Genomic DNA, 20,903 nt, shown 5'->3' with positions numbered 1-20,903 from the left:
TCAGAGACAAATAAACACAAATAAAATTAAACTAAAAGTTATTTAACAAACACTCGAATGCTGTGAATCTTCTACAATACCTTTAAAAAATTAACTCTGCATCACATAGCCAAATCTTATGGGAGGTTTTAAAAATGTTTTCATTTTTCTATCTTTTCAAGCAACTGTAATATGAACTAATTTAACAAAATTTTAAACTTAAGTTCTCTCAAGAATGTTAAATTATACAAAACTACCTAAAGTAGTCAGTGCTATTTCAGGATGTTTGGTAATGGAAAGCTACAAAGAACAGATGAATCATCAGAAAAATTTTCATTTTAAATTTTTTGGGAAGTGAATTTTATCAAAGATTGTATGTGTAGAAATATCATATTATGTATGCATATATGAACATATTAGAATGAAGCCCCTTTTTACAATTAATATAGACTAATCAAAAAAGGTTTCTTTATTGAAATAAGCTATATTAATAAATTATTTTAGAGATATTGGTAAATCCTTTTGGATATTTTTCCCTATGGCAAACAAAAAATTACAATAGAGATCTTTAGCAAATTCTAAGTAAATATGATTCTTTAAAGCATTTACTTGATAACTTCTAACCTGGGAAACATACACGGATCATCTAAGACAGTCATGATAGAAAAAGTATTAACATTCCAAAAACACATAAGTTGTCAATGGATATAGAAAATACCTTGTAAAAAACTCTATTTTTATTTACTTTTTAGGACTATTTTAGTAGGTCATTGGAAAGTTAGCCACAGAGCTTTTTTGAGGAAATTACAGGAAGTGTTTGAAAGCCAACCATTTTTAGGGACGGCAAACAGAAAATCTACTTTCCAAGAATAGTCGTATTTCCTCAGTGATGCCATCATCATAAACACTGTATTCACCAATTTCCTTGACTTACCAAGCTTAAACAAAAGCACACCCAAGGGTCCTCTGTCCATCCTAAGAAAGAGAAGGTCACAGACACTTCCACTTTCAAGCTTCTGAGAAACAGCTGGAGGGGCTATCCACTGCATCTGAACAAGGCTGCTGGAAACATCAAATAACTTGCTGAATTGCAAAGTCACCCTGGGTAAGTGGTCTTCAGCCAAGAGCTGGATGTTAATAGGGGATAGAGCCATATCAAAAATTTGCAGTTCCCCTTGGTTGCTGCCAACTAGCAGAATGGCACCACTTGGGTGGCAGCTTATTAATGAAGGCAAAAGTTCAGCCTGGGCCAACAGAGTCACTCCATGATGAGTTTCATAAAGAATTACTGAAGAATCTTCACAGCCCAGAATCAGTTTGTCTTCAGTAACACTCCTACAGCAGCTAATGGCCTTCGATCTTAGTGGTATTCTAGTGACTGATACACAATGAATTTTGTTCCGAACACATTCATAGATGCAGCTGTCAGCCATGGGCTCGTGGTCTACACTGACAGAGTGCTCCACTGTGACCACCTGATAAGGCTGTTTGGTGAGAAAGCAAACATCCAGTGGCTCCCATTCTGTGCGAACAGAACTTAATACCTGTAAGAAATGTCAAAGACATTCTGATTGACTTTGGTTTTTCTTCAGCTGCCACTGCATTTTATTACAAACCATCAATTACTACCTTAAACATCAGCAATATGTAGATATATAATAGTGCTGAGCACACAGAGGTCAGTATCTATATTATAGCACAGCTTCAGGTATGAAACTATAAGATTTTTAACATAAATATTTGATTTTGAAAAAATTATGTCACTTAAAGTTGATTAGGTCCTATAATATATAAAGATAAAGTGGGCTTTTAGTAAAATAGTATGCCTAGCAGAATATCTTGAAAAGTTAGAAGTCAGAAAGGAAAAAGGATTAGTGAATCCCCTTCCCACCCACCAGGCTTCCCAATTTAGAAATTACTTAGCAAAAATACAATTAGTAGGGCTAAGCATTCCAAGAAAACACTTTAGGACTCTATTTAAACACTCTTATAGGTTTATTTTGCTATTGAGAAGGATATAACAGATTGCTAAGTAGAAAAATGGCCAATGGGAAGAAATGATATCATGTACTAGTTTTAAATTAAAATTAGACCAAGTAAATAATATTAGTTAATACTGGTGAAGCAAACTGGAATTATTTATGCCTATAATCCTAGGTACTCAGGAGGCTGAGACCTGAGGTTCTTGGTTTGAGGCTAGCTCAGATACAAAAGTCCAAGAGATGCTTATGTCCAATTAATCAACAAAAATACACACACACACACACACACAGAGACTGTTCCAGGGTTTTAACTCAGGACCTCATGCTCTCTATGGAATTTCTTGCTCATGCCAGGCACTGTGCCACTTGAGCCAGTTTGTGTGTATGTGTGTGTGTGTGTGTGATACCTATATTTATCTATTGATATATATATATATATATATATAAAATTTTAAAGTTTCTTATCTGTAGAAAGGAAAGGCTACTTGCCTACAAGAAACATCAATTCAGAACAAACAAATTTACTTTATCCAAGTTAATTATGGAAGGTCAGAAGCCAGCAGAATGTTATTAAAGAGGATTTTTTTGAAAATATTGACTTTCAAAAATTAGATGCACTTGATAAAATTTTTTTAGAATTTCACACCCCCCCCCCCCCAAAAAAAAGTGCATGTTGGCTGGGAATGTGGGTCAGTGGTAGAGTGCTTGCCTAGAATGCATGAGGCAATGGATTCAATTCCTCAGTACCACATAAACAGAAAAAGCCAGAAGTGGTAATGTGGCTCAAGTGGTAGAGTGCTGTTAGCCTTGAGCTGAAGAGGTGAGGGACAGCACCCAGGCCCAGAGTTCAAGCCCCACAACTGACAAAAAAACAAAAACAGAAACAACAGTGAATGTAAATCTGACTATATCTGACTTAGGTTTGTCTGAGTTAATAGTACTGCATCAAGGACATTGCTTGTGACCCCGTTCTGTAGTAATGTAGGTTATTACCATAGGAGGCAAGTACATAAAGAGAACTCACTGTACCATTTTAACAATTTCTTGTGAGTCAAACTATTTCAAAATTTAAAGTGTGTAATACACCAAAAAGCACACAGAGGGCTGGCTTAGTGGTAGAGTGCTTGCCTAGCATGCATGAAGCCCTGGGTTCAATTCCTCAGTAGTACATAAACAGGAAAAGCCAGAAGTGGTACTATGGCTCAAGTGGTAGAGCTAGCCTTGATTAAAAGAAGCTCAAGCTCAGGGACAGTACCCAGGCCTTGAGTTCAAGCCCTAGGACTAGAAAAAAAAAAAAAAAAAAAGCACATAAGAGCTATGTTGGGTTAGCAGGGGAGGAGGGATAGATGTGATGTTTTGAAACATCTATCTTACATATTATCACCAAATTAAAATGCTTTTGTTTTTTTCAGTCCTTTCAATATTCAAACATTTCAATGGCAACACACTTTTTACAGATTTTGAGATTACATTGACTAATGAGTTAAATTTTTATTCCCTTGCCTTAGAATACAAATGTGTTGAATATGTTCCATTCCTTCCTTCCCTTGTGATCACTTTCTCGTTCTTTTTGTGAGCCAGGTACTAGAAGGGACACAGCAGCTAGCAAATCCTCTCCCTTGGGTCCCATACACTGTACCAGAGAGAAAATAGCATCTTCTCCTAAACAAAAGTTGTAAAAGGCCAGGTGCTGGTGGCTCACACCTGTAATCCTAGCTACTAGGAGGCTGAGATTTGAAGATTGTCGTTCAAAGCCAGCTCGGGCAAGGAAAGTCTGTGAAACTCTTATCTCCAATAAACCACCAGATAATCGGAAGTGGCGCTGTGGTTCAAATGGTAGAGCGCTCGCTTTGAGCTGAAGAGTTGAGGGACAGTGCCTAGACCCAGAGTTCAAGCCCCATGACTGACCTCCCACCCCCCAAAAAAATTTTGTAAAAGTTCCAGGCTGATACACTATAACAAAAAGAAGGTTCTGAAGAAAGAAGCACAACTAAATTCTTTAATCAGTTTTACATGGCATGAAGACCCCAGACCCAGGTTAAACTGTGGACTCTATGCTTATGTTTCATGAAAACAATGGCCCATTTATGCAGTATGACTGGATGAAAAGCATGCACAGTGGACCATTGGTATCTGTAGGCATGTGGTTCCAAGAGACTGCTGTTAAGGAAAATCTGCGAATGCTCGGAATGCAATAGGGTTCAGTACCATCATGTGGGTGACTGATTCATCTTTCCCATAATGCTACCCAACTTCTATTGAAGATATTCTGCCTTTCAAGTCTAAAAATTTTAACATTTAGATTAAGCACATTAACTTTTACCTTGATTTGGGAGAACTATATACTTTTGGCAGGCATATTTTCACAACACTATGGGCAGGCAAACACAAAGCAGATCATACAACCATTCAAATGCAACTAATGGCACTAGGAACCTGATTGAGATTCTTGGCACCAACTGAACTGTGTAATGTGAATGGGAATTTAAAATTTTTGGTTTTGAAATTTCATTTGATTTTTTGAAGCCATGCTTGATCAAGGCCAGTAATCAAGGATTACTGTGAAACCTATAGGAAACAAACTGGAAGGAAATTAGCAAGGCCTGTCCATTCATATTTTTGGTGTCTCTCTATCTTCATTTCTTTCCTCTGTATAGAGGGCCACAGGAAGATCTTCTGGCCTACTTTCAGGGGAAGTAGGTCAGATGATTCTGTCAGGAGAGAAAGATAGGAGAAGAGAAAGAAAGAGGACTAGAGAGATCTTTCTGCTTCTGCTATTTTCTCCAAATCCTTCAGCTTAATATACTCAGTGTGCCAAATTGCTCTATTTGGGGTAGCATTTCCTATCCTCATCATACTTTCATAATGAAAGAAAAGGCAATAATTAACAATTAAATGCACATAGATACTCTATATTTGTACTACACAAGTACCACGGAGTAAAAAAAAGCTAAGTGAGAGCAAAGGGAGTGGGAAGGGGCATGATATTGAGAGGTCAGGTAGGTCTCTCTGATAAAGACGGCCTGAAATGGGGAGCCTGCGGCCATCTAGAAGAGAAGAACTCCAGGCAGATGAGACAAGCACTGAGGCAGAAGCTCTATGGCCTGCTGAGTGATTCACTATGGCTAGAGAAGGAGGAACAAAAAGAGAGCAGTGGAAAATGGGAATTGAGGGGGAGGATTATTGAATAATAAGTTGTAGACTAATAAGAGACTCCAACATTTTTCTCCAATGAGATGAGACGCCATAAGCAAGTTTTGAGCAAAGGAAGGGCACGATATAACATGATATGACATGATATAAATTCTAGTGATATTCCCTACAGTCTCACTGAACGTACTCTATCCTGAGCTCAGACCAGAACCTGCTCCACATTTTCTCCAGGCATATCACTTTACTTTCATCCTTCATCTGAATTCCTCTTCACGCATAGAGAACTTCTTCCTTAAAAAACTAGACCAAAATCATCCCTGTTTTCTGGATTCCTTCCAGGTAGGTGGCACCTCTGCTTTATTCCCACTTCCATATCCACTTCCCACTCCCAACTCGGTCAGTGTCTATATTGTGATATGTAACCTTCTATTTACTTTTGGAGTTTCATTTTAAGTCCTTATTATCACACTAGCAGGGTTTGGAGGTGCAAGTCACGAGTCCTAGCATTCAGGAGATGAAGGCAGGAAGATTGTGAGTTGGAGACCAGCTTGGGATACATATCAAGTTTAAGGACAGCATGAGCTATAAGCGAGACTCTGTCTCAAGAGACAATAAAGACAAACCAAAAATCTTTCTTTCGCATTTTATACCTTTCATACCTATGTACCCAAAAGGCAAAACTATGCTGGTACAAAATATGCAATAAACTTTTTAAACTATGAATTTAACAAAACCAAACATTGTAATGCTGGTTGAAATATCACATTTCAGAAGGTATATTTTTGCCAAGGAAGCCTTAGAGCATACTAAATATTTTCAACTGAAGGTAATTAAAATGCTAGTTCATACTGAGGATAGCCTGTATCAACACAGGTCAGCAGAGGGCAGTGTGGTCTACAGGTCACAAGGCTCAAGTTCCACGAAGAAGGATCCTAGGCATCTTTCATTCCAGAAATCTGCAAGACCCTCGCTAATAGATTTAATAGTCCCATCAAGAGAAAGAGGAGGAAGTGGCACTGTGGCTCAGGAAGTAGAGCAAAAACCTTGAGTTGAGAGCTCAAGTACAGTACCCAGGCCCCAGGTTTGAGACCCACAACTGACAAAAGAGGGGGGGGGAGGGGGAGAAAAAGACTTCATCCTACTTGTATATGCTTTTCAACCCAGATTATTCTACAAAAGTAGCCATAGTCAGAAGATGACTTGCTGTCTCCCCAACTGTTTCTATAACTATGGATCGTATGACTGACACTCACTTAAGAAAGAAAATGTCTTATATAGTAATTAAAAATACCATGAGCTGAAGGTGTAGGTAGAATACTAGACTAGCAAGTATGAAGCCCTGAGTTTGATTCCTGGTGTTACAAAAATTAGTAAATAAATAGATAAGCTTAAAAAGTATTTGTGACACATAGGTTTCAATAGAAGGATATAATTACTTTCCATACATTGTTTTAGTCTCTTCAATACCTCATAGATAGGTATTATAATCTATATTCTATTATGACAAAGGTAGTTATTGAGAAGGTATGAATTGATCTTGGTCTCAAAAGTTAATCAATGATAGATTTGTAGTTTGAATGCAGGTCTGTGTGAAAACAGTAATATGTAAATTTACATAACTGCATCGTATCAGTTTTTCCTCTAAGTAAACCCAGAGATAGAATGAGAACCACAGGGCATTGAGAACATTAAGTGTTGCAAGAAGATCCCCCTACAGCAGAAAGAAGAGTATAAAAGGTGAAGGGACCAAAGGGACAATGTATGCAAATGACAAGGGAGCCAGGTAGCTCTGGGGTAGGGAAGAAAGAAACTCCTGCTGAGCTGTTCTTGTCTGGCAGTGAATACTAAAGGCAATTTTGCTGTGCGTGATTACAGAAATTTGGAAGGAGGAGTCTTACTAAGCTGGCTTCTTTTAAAGATATTACGTTCTTAGATTGAGTCATATTGAAAATGAGAGAGACTTGAAGATAAATCTAAAATGTCAAAATATATCTGGAATGCTGGATCTAGTGGTAGAGCACTTGCTTAGCAAGCATAACGTCCTGAATTCAAACCACAGCACTAACAAAAAAAGTTAAAATATCCCTAAAATGAACTACAATAGGCACATGAACACTAAAATATCTCCTCAGAATAAAAATTAGGTCATTTTCCTGACACAACCCATTTTCATTCCTGAAAGTATTTTTCTGTTCTGACAACTCTGCTATTAATAACAGCTAAAATTATACAGACATAAAACAATATTCTAGTTTAATATCGGTTGCTTCTATGATGTTGCATGTAGTCTTATGAAAGCAGTACTGTGTCAAGAATAGTTGAGTTTATATGACTCAGAATGATAAGATACTAGTAACATTAAACCATCTATATGTTTAAAGTATTTCATATGCTTGTAACATTAAACTATCTATATGTTTAAAGTATTTCATATGCTTGTGGTCTAATATGAACGTGACTCTAACTTGGACATGTAGTCATCACAACACTTTATACAGAAGAAACACACTAACAGAGCTGGTTTTTATTTTGGCAAAGGTATTCTGAGTTCCTCAACAAACTCATCTCTCAGAATTGTAATTTTCTCACACATAAATTAAGGATGTATTTGCCTTTAAATTAAGGATCTATTTACAAGATTGCTGTAAGAATAAAAAATAATGTGACTAGTTTGGAAGGACTGAAAAGCCCTTAATAAACAGTGGCTATTACCGTCATTCCTAAAGAGAAATCTCTGAATTCTTTGGTCAGTAGTACAGAAAACAAAAAGAATGAAAGACATTGTTACTTAATAAAATCTCTATTTCATTATTTAGAATTTATGGTTGATACATAAGTAACAACTATAAATATAATTTTAAATGTAGTAAAGATGTATTTTAGAAGTTACTACTAAGGCTGGGAATGTGGCTTAGTGGTAGAATGCTTGCGTAGCATACCTGAAACCCAGGATTTGATTACTCAGTACCACAGAAAAAGCCAGAAGTAGTGCTGTGGCTCAAGTGGTAGAGTACTAGTCCTGAGCAAAAGAGGGACAGTGCCCAGGCCTGGGTTCAAGCCCCAGGACTGGTGAAGAAGAATGAGGAGGAGGAGGAGGAGGAAGGGTAGGGAGGAGGAGGGGGAAGAGGAAGGAAAGGAAGAGGGGAAGGGGAGAAAGGGAGGGAGGAGGAGGGAGAAGAAGAAAGAAGGAGGAAGAAGGAAGAAGAGGAAGAGGAAGAAGAAGAGGGAGAAGGAGGAGGAGGAGGAGGAAGAGGAAGAGGAAAAAGAGGAGGAGGAAGAGGAAAGAAGTTATTACTAAATGGATTTTATTTATTTGTAATATTTAATACTGCACTTGGCATATGGTAAGACTATTCAGTGGACATATTTTAAATAAAATCCACAAAGTTCATGATTTTAATTTAATTAAAATATACTTAATTCTGAGATTTAAAGAATATTTTCATTTATTCATTTTTATTTGCTTTATTCATTTATTTAAACTGCTTAATTTGATGGTTTTTAGTACATACAACTGTGGACACAACTAACATCTAGATTTCCACCCCATGCTCAGCCTTGTTGGCACACTGGTTTGTCTATAGATATGGATTCAATGGATCTAACATCTTTTTCTTTCTTTTAATATATGTTTTATTATCTTTTTGTGTGAGTATACATATGTCTGTCTGTCCTTGGGCTTTTCCAGGACCCTGTCCCTAAGTTTTTGTGCTTAAGGCTACTGCTCTACCACTTGAATCACACCTCTTCTTCTAGCATTTTGGTGGTGCACTGGAAATAAGAGTCTCCTAGACTTTCCTCTCCAGGTAGACTTGAACCTTTATCCTCAGATCTCAGCCTCCTGAGTAGCTAGGATTAAAGGTGTGAGTCTCCAGTGCCCAGCTATTTTAAATTATCTTTAGCTGTACCAAAGAGTTGCTTTTTTTTTTTGGTTGGTTGGTTGTGGGGCTTGAACTCTGGGCTTGGGCGCTGTCCCTGTGCTCTTCAGCTCAAGGTGAGCCCTCTACCACTTAAACCACAGCGCTACTTCCGGTTTTCTAGTGGTTTATTGGAGATAAGAGTCTCACAGACTTTCCTGACCTGGCTGGCTTTGAACCTCGATCCTCAGATCTCAGCCTCCTGAGTAGCTAGGATTACAGGTATGAACCACAGGCACCCGGTAAGGGTTGCTATTTGAATACAATGCATCTTGACTCCAACATCTTATCTACCACCAATGATAGAAGCTTGGTCAGGCCACCTATGATCTTGAGATCAGGCCTCTTCCAATTAAAAAGATAACCAATAATATTAAATGAGAAAATCATTTGTTTATGAAAATAATAAATTTATATAATATTGTAACAAAGGTGACATGTAGTACTATAATAAAATAAAGCAAAACAAGATAAATACATGGGAAAATGTGTACAAATAATGTGTTGTATGTGTGTACTTGTGTGCATGAGTGTCTGTGTCTGTGTGCATGCCAGTACTATGGTCTGAATCTTGCACCTCTCATGCTGCCCACCCGTCCACACAGCTAGTGCTCTATCACTTGGCCTATAGCTACAGTTGCAAATTTTTGTTGATTATTGGAGGTAAGAGTCTCACAGACTTGTCTATCTATGCTAGCCTTGAACTGCAATTTTCAGATCTCAGCCTCCTAAGTAGCTGGGGTTATAGACATGAGGCACCAGCATCTAGCTTTATAAATAAATGGATTTATATGGCAGACAAAGTATCAAAGTTTAATAAAGAAGAGTAAAATGATACTTGAGTGCTACCAAACTGTGATACTATTTTTAACTGAAAGGAAAAGCAGACTGAAATTTATATATAACTGTGGAGATATTTTGTATTAAAATAGGGAGAAATGAATAATCAATAAAAAAATAATTCAGATGACAAATTCAGTGCAAGGGAAGAAAATTCAGTTGTTCAGTTAGTTCTATGAAAATGCTAGTATGCTGCAGAAAGATAATAACACTCAAACACGTGCAACTTTCAGCAACCTTTTAAAGCTATTAAAGTATATCGTTTTAATTTTGACATAGTGTTAGTTTCTTGCAAAAAAACAACTGGAAAACAGCAATAAGAACTGTACAATTACTGTCAAATACCAAAAAAAATACTTAAAAATTCAAATTTGTAAATACTAAGATACCTCTTGCTTTATATTCATGCAGCTAGTTCTCATAAAGTGAACTCAGATTGAAATACTAGTCAAGATATGATCAAGGCCAAGATATGATACTAACTTAAAAGAGCAAAATGTTTGGTGTGTAGTGAAGGAAGAAATGCTAAGTGACAATGCCCTTAAGAAAAGAATGAAAAAGAAGAACCCCAAAAGAAGATTGCTTTTGTGACACTTATACCTACCAAATTAATCTGCTGTGCCCTTGCACCTTCCAGGAAGCATCTCATTTGTATCTTCTTCCTTTTTTTTTTTTTGGACAGGGGTGTTTGCAGAATTTTATTTTCAATGCTTCTCTTTTGACTTGCTTAAGTCACGTTAAGGCTGATTTTTCCCTTCATCTTAGTCATGCACAATTATAATAATACTATCTTCTGAAAACTTTATGACCAAGAATTCCCTTCTCGTTGAGTTCTTGATCTTACTCTATCCTTAAATATGCCTCAGACTTGGTATTATAAAATCTAATAATGTTTTAAAGATTCTCAAAACATGTATCAGAGACTTCAGGAACTGTCCGTTAGAAATCGAGTAGGAATGGTTGAGATGAAGAATAGAGTCAAAGGTTCTGATCAAAGGCACTGTGAACAGGCAAAAAATGAGAAGGGGTGAGCAGTATAACAGTTTAACAGTATTAACAAAAGTTATAATAGTATAACTAAAGGATAAAAAATACTTCTATAATATGGAAAGTCTGAAAATCTAAAATAAAATGTCTCTGCTTCAACTCTAAGGAAGAAAAACACAGAAACAAAGCTGTTAGTTAACAGACTATGTAGTGTTAGAAGGGGCTGGAGAAGGAAGATTGTTCCAGAGATGGTTGATCTGTAGCCTACATTCTGTTTTCCCTTCTATTTTTCCTTCTATTTTTAAAAAGAAAACTCTTTACAGAGAAATTGTAAAAAATTGAAATAGCAAGCTAAGGAATAGCAGAGAAGATAAGGACTCATAAAAAGGCCTGAACTTTTCTAATTTCAAAGATAAGCAAGTCGGCAGGCAGTACCAACCCTATATCAAAATGTTTTATCCAAGTTTAAATCAATCAGCTTAACTGTTAAAACAGTTAAAAAGGCATCATAAAAATGATGCATTTTATTCTTTAAAAGGATAAATTTGAAAAAATTATATAGAATTAACCTAAGAATCTTCAAAGAGGAAAACAGTATAGAGAAAGAAGTGAAATATCAGTCATTAAGATTGATACCATCCCTGAAAGATGAATTAAAATTCAGAAAGAACAAAAAGTAGAAAAGCAATGACAGTAAGAGACTGGCTTGAGATGATCAAATTTCATGTTTCTACTAGAGAGGGTATCTATTAGAATTTTTTTTTTTTTTTGGTCAGTTATGGGGCCTGAACTCTGGGCCTGGGCGCTAGCCTTTAAGCTCTTCAGCTCAAGGCTAGCGCTCTACTACTTGAGCAACAACACCACTTCTGGCTTTGTCTGCTTATGTGGTGCTGAGGAATCCAGCACCCAGGGCCTCATGCCTGCAAGGCAAGCCACCTTCCCAGCACTAGAAATCTTTTTAAAATCACCCAAAATGTAAATCAGGAAAATTTATTTAAAGAAAGGACTTTTCTGGCACTGAAATTTCCACCAGTGGGTAAACAGGTTACTTAAAAGATTATGCAGCAACCAGAAGTTCTTAGCTTATCACTAGGATTTTTCTGAAATCTACATTTCCCTCTTACTTTGCAGAAATTTTTAGGAACAGGAGATAAAAAGTACACTTTATTTTTATGAAACATTCAAAACACAAACGTAGAGAAGAAAAATATGTGAAAAACAAAAAATCTTTAGGAAATACCATCTTTTTGTTTCAATTTTAAAAATAAAAATATGTATACAGCTAAAGTCTGCCAGGCCTCATTCCTTTCTCTCCCCTGGAGACAATGCTAACATTAACTTGGCATTTATTCTCCTTATTGTCCTTCATCAGTCCAGCGCAATCTTGTACAACACACAGAATTTTTTGATTGTTTTAAATTTTTATGTATTATACTATGATTCTGTCATACTGTCATTTTTGTGCTCAATTTATTCCTTTGAGATTACACAAACAAATAGCTCTAATTTAGTCTTTTCAATTTCCATGAAGCATTCCATCCAATAAATGGGCCACAAAATATTTTTATTTTCCTATTGGTATACATTAAAGTTGTTCCTTTATGTATTTATTTATTTATTTGCCAGTCCTGGGGACTGAACTCAGGTCCTGGGGACTGTCCCTGAGCTTCTTTTGATCAAAGCTAGCATTCTACCACTTGAGCCACAGCACCACTTCTGGCTTTTTCTGTTTACGTGGTACTGAGGAAGAGAAACCAGAGCTTCATGCATGCTAGGCAAGCACTCTACCACTAAGCCACATTCCCAGCCCAATGATTCCCAATGATGCTTCACACTACTGTACATACATACAGACCACTTATGTTGGTGTGGGACTCACCTCTATTGAGAAGTGGCTCTCTATCACAGTTTACTAATGCTTTTCTAATAAGCAGTGAATGTGCCATGTCTTTACTGACCAACTAAAAACATAGTAACATTTGTCTTTAAATAAATATATCTACCATATGTCTATATATACTATACCTGCTATGTACCTGCTATATTTAATATATCTACTATATTTAATAGTTTTCTACTAATTATGACACATATAATAAATATGGTTCATGAGTATAAGTTTAGAAAAAATATCTACTAGGAAGTAAAATATTCTCTTATCTGTATTTTTTATTATGTGAAAGTTATAACTTTATATGTTTATATTAATAAAATCCTCAAGGCCACACAACTACTTGTTATATAACAGACAATACAATTCCCAAAATATACTTATTGAAAGGATATGCAGTAAGATACTAGAACAGAATAGAGACCCTCACTGACATAGTCAACTGATATTTAATGAAGGAATAAAGGGAATTCAATGGAAAAAGAGTATTTCAATAAATCATCCTGGAATAACTAAAACATCTGCATGCAAAAACATGAATCTAAACACAATGCCTTATATTTTTCTCAAAAGGCTGGTTCAAACAAATGGTGTTTACTATGACCTAGAACAGTTCCCTGATTCTGGAAAGATAACAATATTGGCATGACTGTTTTTGATCTCTCAATCGCTCCATAAAATATCAACTCATCTGAAGGACAAAATCCAAAACCCATGAACTAAGAGAGAAAGAACATTTATGCGACAATGATATAGTCAATAATATAGGTAAGGTGAGATTATTTAAAATGGGGGTAACAGAAATGAGGAAAAACACAGACAAGCTTTTGAATGCTCTTAGTAATTTACAGTGATGTGGTAGAACTGGTATGATTAACCTGAGAATGATTATGTGTATACTGTTAAAGAAAGTTGGAAAATATTTACAGGATTTAATTCACTCTTGTGTCTTTAAACTAAAACTTTTGATATAAAAAAGAGGAAATACAGATGTATGTTGAAAAAAATAAATTAGAAACCCTGTACTACTGAATTTGAGGTAGACATTATCCATGTGCACTTACTATAAACACGTATTTGTATAAAATCTCAAAAATTGAATATGATAGAAATGTAGAAATAACTGACCCCAAACAACAACAGACCAATAGTCCAATATTGCAACTTGGGCTTACAATACTGTTTTACATTTAAGAACTTAGAGAGTGTTGGAGAAATGACCAATTCCAGTTAAAGATAGGAAACGAACATGATGAGCACAAAACATATGGACACACCAGACAGTAGGGAAGCCACCCAAGACTGCTGGGGTCGCCACAAAGAAGAGCCAACTTAAAGATGCTCCCATTGACCAGAGATGGGACAATTTATGATTACAATTTATCAAACATATCAAACTGAGTATGTGTAAGTCTATGAATTAGTGCTACTCTTAAAATTAGAATTGGCCATCTTAATTAGGAAATCTTAAGAATCAGTCACATATCCTGTTTATCCTACATGAATATAACAACTGTAACAACAAATGGGAGTTAAGTGGAAGTGTCTTTATAAAATGTATCACAACTGATTAATGAAAATGAATTAATATGCTCAGAATATTAACATTTTGCAGCTTTAATCAATGGATGCACTGGCTATCAATAACTGCTGATATAAAAAATGGAAATGCAAACATTTAAATGAAATAATGTTAAGACTTCTTGAAATGACTGCTAAAATGACCATGAAACATTTTTATGATTCATTTTATTTCATTTTTTTGTCAGTCATGGTGCTTGAACTCTGGGCCTGGACACTGTCTCTGAGCTCTTCAGCTCAAGGTGAGCGCTTTACCACTTGAGCCACAGTGCCACGTCCAGTTTTCTGGTGGTTAATTAGTCTCATGGACTTTCCTTCTCAGGCTGGCTTTGAGCCACAATCCTCAGATCTTAGCCTCCTGAGTAGCTAGGATTTCAGGCGTGAGCTACCATAAGCCATAAGCCCGGCTTATGGCTTATTTTATATATTAGTTTAACTATTTGTCATGCTAATAAATTGTTGATCATATGGTAAGTCTATTGGCTGCTGCTTCTATTTCTAAAAGCCTATTTATATGCATCATATAAATGTTTTATGGGTATATTTTCTATCATATTTTGACTTAGTGCAAAATAAAAAGGTAATTTTGCTGAAGGGGAAAAAAAAGAAATATCTAGGAGAAGTGAGAAACGCTGAAAGTATGTGCCTCCTGATGAAAGACACACCACCTCATCTCACCTTGCCAAAACTGCCTACAAAACTGTAGAATTTTCAAAGAACAGACTAACATGTTGAACCATGCCATGCCTATACAAACAACAAGATTCAGGCTGAGAAACACGATAGTTCCAACAGATAAGTTTTAAGGACAAGAAGGAGGTAGATGAGAGCGTCTAGATCAAAAGACTGAAGATATACATTAAAACGTTTTAAAGAGAGAATGTTAAATTATGATTTCTGAGGATGCACACTTAGGTGATGGAAAAAGTCTGTAAATATGTAAGAAAGTGATTAAATGTCTCGATGGTGATTCCTTTGGGGGAAACGAAGGAGGTTACAATTGTGACAGGGCCTATGGAGATATTTCAGGATATTACAAAGTACTTAAAAAAATAGTACTGGCTGCAGGGAGCATTCCCCTGACAATATCTCAATCTTATTAAATTATTACTTTTGTTTATTTTTATGTATTTTACTTTAAAATAGATAATAAACACCAACACCCATAAAATAGAATGCATTTGTCATTTTACTACAAGCTAATTCCACTAACACAGCTTTCAGTGAGATTAAAGCATTTCTTCAAAAAAATACATTCAGAACAAATTCAAATTAGTAATTAAAAAATAAAAGTATTTCTTTCTTATTATTACTATTTTTTATTGTGAAAATATCGTACAGAATGGTTACAATTACATGAGCAAGGTAATGAGTTTTTAAATTTTATTTATTTAGCCAGTCCTGGGGCTTGAACTCAGGGCCTGAGCATTGACCCTGAGTTTCTTCCACTCAAGGCTGGTGCTCTACCACTTGAATCACAGCACCACTTCTGGTTTGTTCTGTATATGTGGTACTGAGGAATGGAACTCAGAGCCTCATGCTTGCTAGGCAAGCACTCTACCACTAAGCCACCTTCCCAGCCCTTTATTATTACTATTTTTTGAGCACAGGGTCTTACTATTTAACCAGGCTAGCCTGAAATTCATGATCCTCCTGCCTCAGTCTCCAGTAGTACATACATTACTATATCCAACTCTATATACATTTCTTTGTAAGACATGCTTTTTAAATATGTTGGCTTTTCAATTGAATATATCTGTAATACTTATTGGATGCATTTTTTTGTTAATTACACTATCTTAGCTATTGGCACATTATTACTTTTCTATCAATTATTGCTCCTGAAAATCACTGCAAAAATAATGTTTAATTCTTATAGGGATATCTACTGAGGTTACATTAGCAAACAAATTCAGGTGGCTAGCCAGGCGCCGGTGGCTCACGCCTGTAATTCTAGCAACTCAGGAGGCTGAGATCTGAGGATCGCGGTTCAAAGCCAGCCCAGACAGGAAAGTCAGTGAGACTCTTCTCTCCAATAAACCACTAGAAAACCGGAAGTGGCACTGTGGCTCAAGCAGTAGAGTGCTAGCCTTGAGCTGAAGAGTTCAGGGACAGTGCCCAAGCCCAGAATTCAAGCTCCATGACCGACAGAAAGAAAAAAAAAAAAAATTCAGGTGGCTTTTTGTGAGTAAGAAAAGCCATAGGCACTAGCAGACCCTTACATCTTAAAAGTTAAAAATACCTCTTAAGTATAAAAGTAAGGGCATTAAAAAAAAAAAGTAAGGGCATAAGTTGTTGTCATCACACTATTGTCAAAGTGAGTAAATAAGGTAGTCCCACAAAGATGGCAAGGACTTTTCAAAAGCAAATGCAAAGAATATACAAAAATTTAAATGAAAACAACCACATTACATACAATAACCCACACACACTGTTAATATATACTTTTTAATGAATTCACTGATAAAAACTTGCTTTTATTTCACTATCATATATTTTTCAAAAGAATTTTTTTCCTTAGACTACATAACTCCCTTTGCTCTGTGCTTCTAATTAAGATATGGACTGTTGTGTAGAGCTGTGTAGTGTGAAATTAGACCTACGGTTTTCTAATATCCATAAAATAAATTAAAAAGTGTTTCTCCTCTGAAAGAGAGATAATTCAGTCACAGAAAGCTTACTTCTATGTTTCCTTTGTTTTCTTTTCTTTTTTTAGCTGCTTGGTAAGCCAATTTTCTACTTAGAATCTACTGTTAAACTCTCATTTGCTTCAGTGTGTGGACTTTATCCTTTCCATGGTCTGTTATGTAAAAAAGATGGGTTTAATCTTTTTTTTAATGTTTGCAGTAGTTCTCAACTTTGAATGCACAGGAGAATCACCTAGGGAAACTGTGAAAGATTCCAGATATCCCCTCCGGTCCAGAGATTCTAAAGGAACTGGTCTGGGTGGGCCCCTTCCCAAAAGCTTTGCAGGTGATTGTAATTGTAACACGTAGCCAAGACTAGCAAGGACTGCTCTAGGATCCTGACATTGTCCAAATAACACCTTATTATCTTTTTGGACTGAATCCAGAAAGGAAGTTCTTCCCAAAATTATAGCTTAACAGATGTAAAGATTAAATTTCTCCTCTACAAGACTGCTGTGACTTCCTTTTTTGTTTGTTTGTTTGTTTACATTTGAATTTTAGTAAGCATATTGTAGCTGGGAGCTGGTGGCTCACGCCTGTAATCCTAGCTACTCAGGAGGCTGAGATCTGAGGGTGATGATTCAAAGCCTGATCAGGAATAGACTCTTACCTCCAAAGCTGAAAGTGGCACTGTGGCTCAAGTGGGAGACTGCTCTCTTTGAGCAAAAGCAGCTCAGGGACAGTGCCTAGACTCAGAGTTCAAGCCCCGGAACCAGAAAAAAAAAAAAAAAAAAGCATATTGTACCATTATTCTGATAATTAGTTCAAGGAGTACCCGGGTTGCTAGTGGCAAATAAATAAATAGATAGATATACTTGAGCATACACTTCAGTAGATTGGTGGTTTTAAGTATATCATACTCTGTTTTCAAAAAAAATTTATACTTCATGATTAAAGATTAAGCCTTCATATGCACAAAAGTGGAACAATTATTTATTTGTTTCTTCCAAAAAACCATTTGTCTTAATACGTATCAATATTCACTTGAATTTTTGAAAACAAAACTTGCAAGAATATTTCCAATAGGTTAATTTCAATAGAATAACTGGAAAAGCCAAATCCAAGGACAAAGCTCTTGCCAAGAAGATGAACTATGCACAGTAAAAAGAAAAATGAACTCTAAGATATGGAAACAAGAGGTTTTTCTTTGTTGTTGTAGTTTTTAATGTACTATGTGACTTCTTTTTTCTTTTGTGCTTTCCCCCCTATGATTTATCCCCTGTTGTCACTGTATTTGCTTTTTGTACCCTAGGTCTTGTATATATGTTTGAATTAGGGAAGGGAAGGAAAACAAAATAGTAAGACCAAATACAAAGGGCAAACAAATGCAACAGCAATACTCAAAGACAATATGTTGAAAATTAACTGTACAATTTGAGGGGGGGAGGGATTGGGAAGAGAGAAAGTTGGAGAAAAATGAGGGAGGGAGTAATAATTTTGACAAGAAGTTTACTCACTACCTTACATATGTAACTGTAACCCCTCTGTACATCACCTTGACAACAGTAATGAATTAAAAACTGCCTAGTGAGAGTGTGCCTCACTGGTGGAGCACTAGCCTAGTCTGGGAGAGGCCCTGGATTTAATCCTCACAGCACATACATCCAAGAAGACGTATATAAATACTGTTTACAACTTTATGAAAAGCTCAAATAGTTACATAAAGTAGATAATTTTATAAAGGTACAACTTATAGAAAAGAATCCAAAAAATTAGAATCTACCCCTAAACAGATTCTTTAAAAATAAAATCAGTAGTTAAAAGTAAGTCTATCCTTCTCAGTAATTTAATAGAGCAAGTTTCACTAAAATTTCAAGTATCAGATAATTCTCTTTTGTACTATTACAGAAAGAAAAAGAAGAAAAAGCTAGCAAATCTCTCCACAGGGATAGTACAACATTGATATTAAACCTAAAGGATAAGTAAGGTAAATAAAATTGTATACCAATCTCATTCCAGCACATTGTAAAGCTTTCTTTAATCCTCCTTCCTTACCATCTCTCTAGAATCAACCACTCTCTATGAATTCTATTACAGTTTACATATTCTATCCACAGCACCGTTCACACTTTTATACACTTCCTTACACATGGTCGTATTTGCCTCTCAACAGTAGACACTAATATTCTTGCAGGCAGGACAGTTCCTCATTCAATCTCATGGTATGAAATACAGTGCTTACTCATGGCAGGCTCCATAACTGCTGAATGGCATGCCTGTTTCAGGCAGAAACACTGTTAGCATGACTTGAAGAAAATGGGAAATAATGAGGCAATGAGTAGATCAGATCCATTTGGCCGGGGCACAGGTTTATGTAAGACAGTAATACTGTAAATAAAGGTTGGTCAAAGACAATTACTGTGAGTTTTTCAGAGGTAAGGTTGAGTTTGGTTTCAGTCTCTAATGAAAATATTTAAGCAGGCAATGACTAAATCAAGATATGCACCTTTCAGACTGGACAGGGACCTGGGAAGGACCACTCTTGTCTATATCTATTGTTTTTTAAAAGCAAACAAACAAACAAAAACCTAAAATTCAAAGCCAGAGCACAGAATTATCTAGAAGCAGGCATTAGCTTACAGGGAGTAAACGTGAATCACATAGTCTATGGTATAATCAACAGGCAGACCCAGTTAGTTCAATTGGAAGTATGATCTAGATGACACCATCTAGATGGTATGTAAACCTTCTGTATACTCTTTTAGGAAATCCAGCTTTCAGATTAATGCACTCAATTTGATTAAAGGTAATTAGTTCATGTGTAATCAAAGGCTGATTTACTTATTTTTACTTTGATTATATATCTGAACACTTAAGATTTCTAATTAGCTTAATTGCATTAATGATTTTGATTAAAAAAATCATTTATTTAATTAGTTTCTAGAACTAAGATTACTAAAATGGTGGACATGAAGAGGAAATATACAAAACCTAGACCTAAATCATAACATAAAAGTCATTGCAGCAGAACTAGAAGAGCTCCAAAAGAAAAGAAATGAAATCTATAGCAGATAGAGAGGAAAACTGATGGACAAACATATCATACATAATATATTTGGATTCTTCAGTCTTAAAAGACAGGCTGAAGCAGAGTATGGTATATACATCTGTACTCTCAGCACTTGAGAGGGTGGATCCGGAGGGTTATGAGTCTCAAAAATAAAAGAAATAATAAAGATAGCCTGAAAGTTTATAAAACCAGAAGTATGTAGGGCCAAACATCCTGTTTCACCCAGGCAAAATTTTAACAAGAAGGGAAGACAGAAGTTTGTCTATAAGAATGAGTGACTAAGTCATTGTCGGGAATAGCTAGAGTGAGGATATTGTCCTCATCTTGTAGATCAGTCCTTGCTTCCATGAAATATAAGATTCTGGACTGAGAAGGACACTGCTCTGTACCTTCTTTAAATTTCTTCCCCCGACAGTTTACTACAAGGGCTTGCGAATGGGTATTTAACTAATATATGTTAATTGATTGAATTTTGGAAAGAATAATTGGGAACATAGTCTTTTCTTTTTGTCCCCTTGACAGTACTGAGAATTTAACTAAAGGATTTGAGCTTGGAAGGGAGTCAGGCTCCCTTTGCTTTAGTATTTTTCAGGTAAGGTCTCATGCTTTTGCCTAGGGCCAGCCTCAGACCTTACTCCTTCTGTATAAGTCCTCTTGTGTAGCCAGGATGACCCATATGCTACACAATGCCCAGCTTCTTTATTGAGATGGAGTCTTGCTAGCTTCTTTGACTGGGCTTTCCTTGAACCATGATTCTCCCACTCTCCACCTCCTGAGTGGGCTAGGCTTAAAAGGTGCCAGCTACTGTACCCAGTTGTGACATAGGCACGAAATCATGAGCAAACAGTATGCTAGTGCTAATGATAATTAATAATG

General features: G+C 36.1%; 1 protein-coding gene across 3 annotated transcripts in view; it reads right to left on the bottom strand.

The window, feature by feature from the left end:
• Positions 1-20,903, bottom strand: part of LOC122117516 (WD repeat containing planar cell polarity effector) — a 254,959-nt gene that overhangs the window by 140,412 nt on the left and 93,644 nt on the right. For all 3 annotated transcript variants that reach the window (XM_042691281.1, XM_042691282.1, XM_042691283.1), the window contains one exon: positions 914-1,523. In XM_042691281.1, coding sequence (XP_042547215.1) covers positions 914-1,523 — 610 coding nt within the window. The remainder of the gene's footprint in view (positions 1-913; positions 1,524-20,903) is intronic.

The sequence above is a fragment of the Dipodomys spectabilis genome, unplaced genomic scaffold, assembly GCF_019054845.1.
Source record: "Dipodomys spectabilis isolate Male_0828 unplaced genomic scaffold, ASM1905484v1 ptg000141l, whole genome shotgun sequence".
Lineage (NCBI taxonomy): Eukaryota > Metazoa > Chordata > Mammalia > Rodentia > Heteromyidae > Dipodomys > Dipodomys spectabilis.
This window is presented reverse-complemented; position numbering and strand designations above follow the sequence as displayed.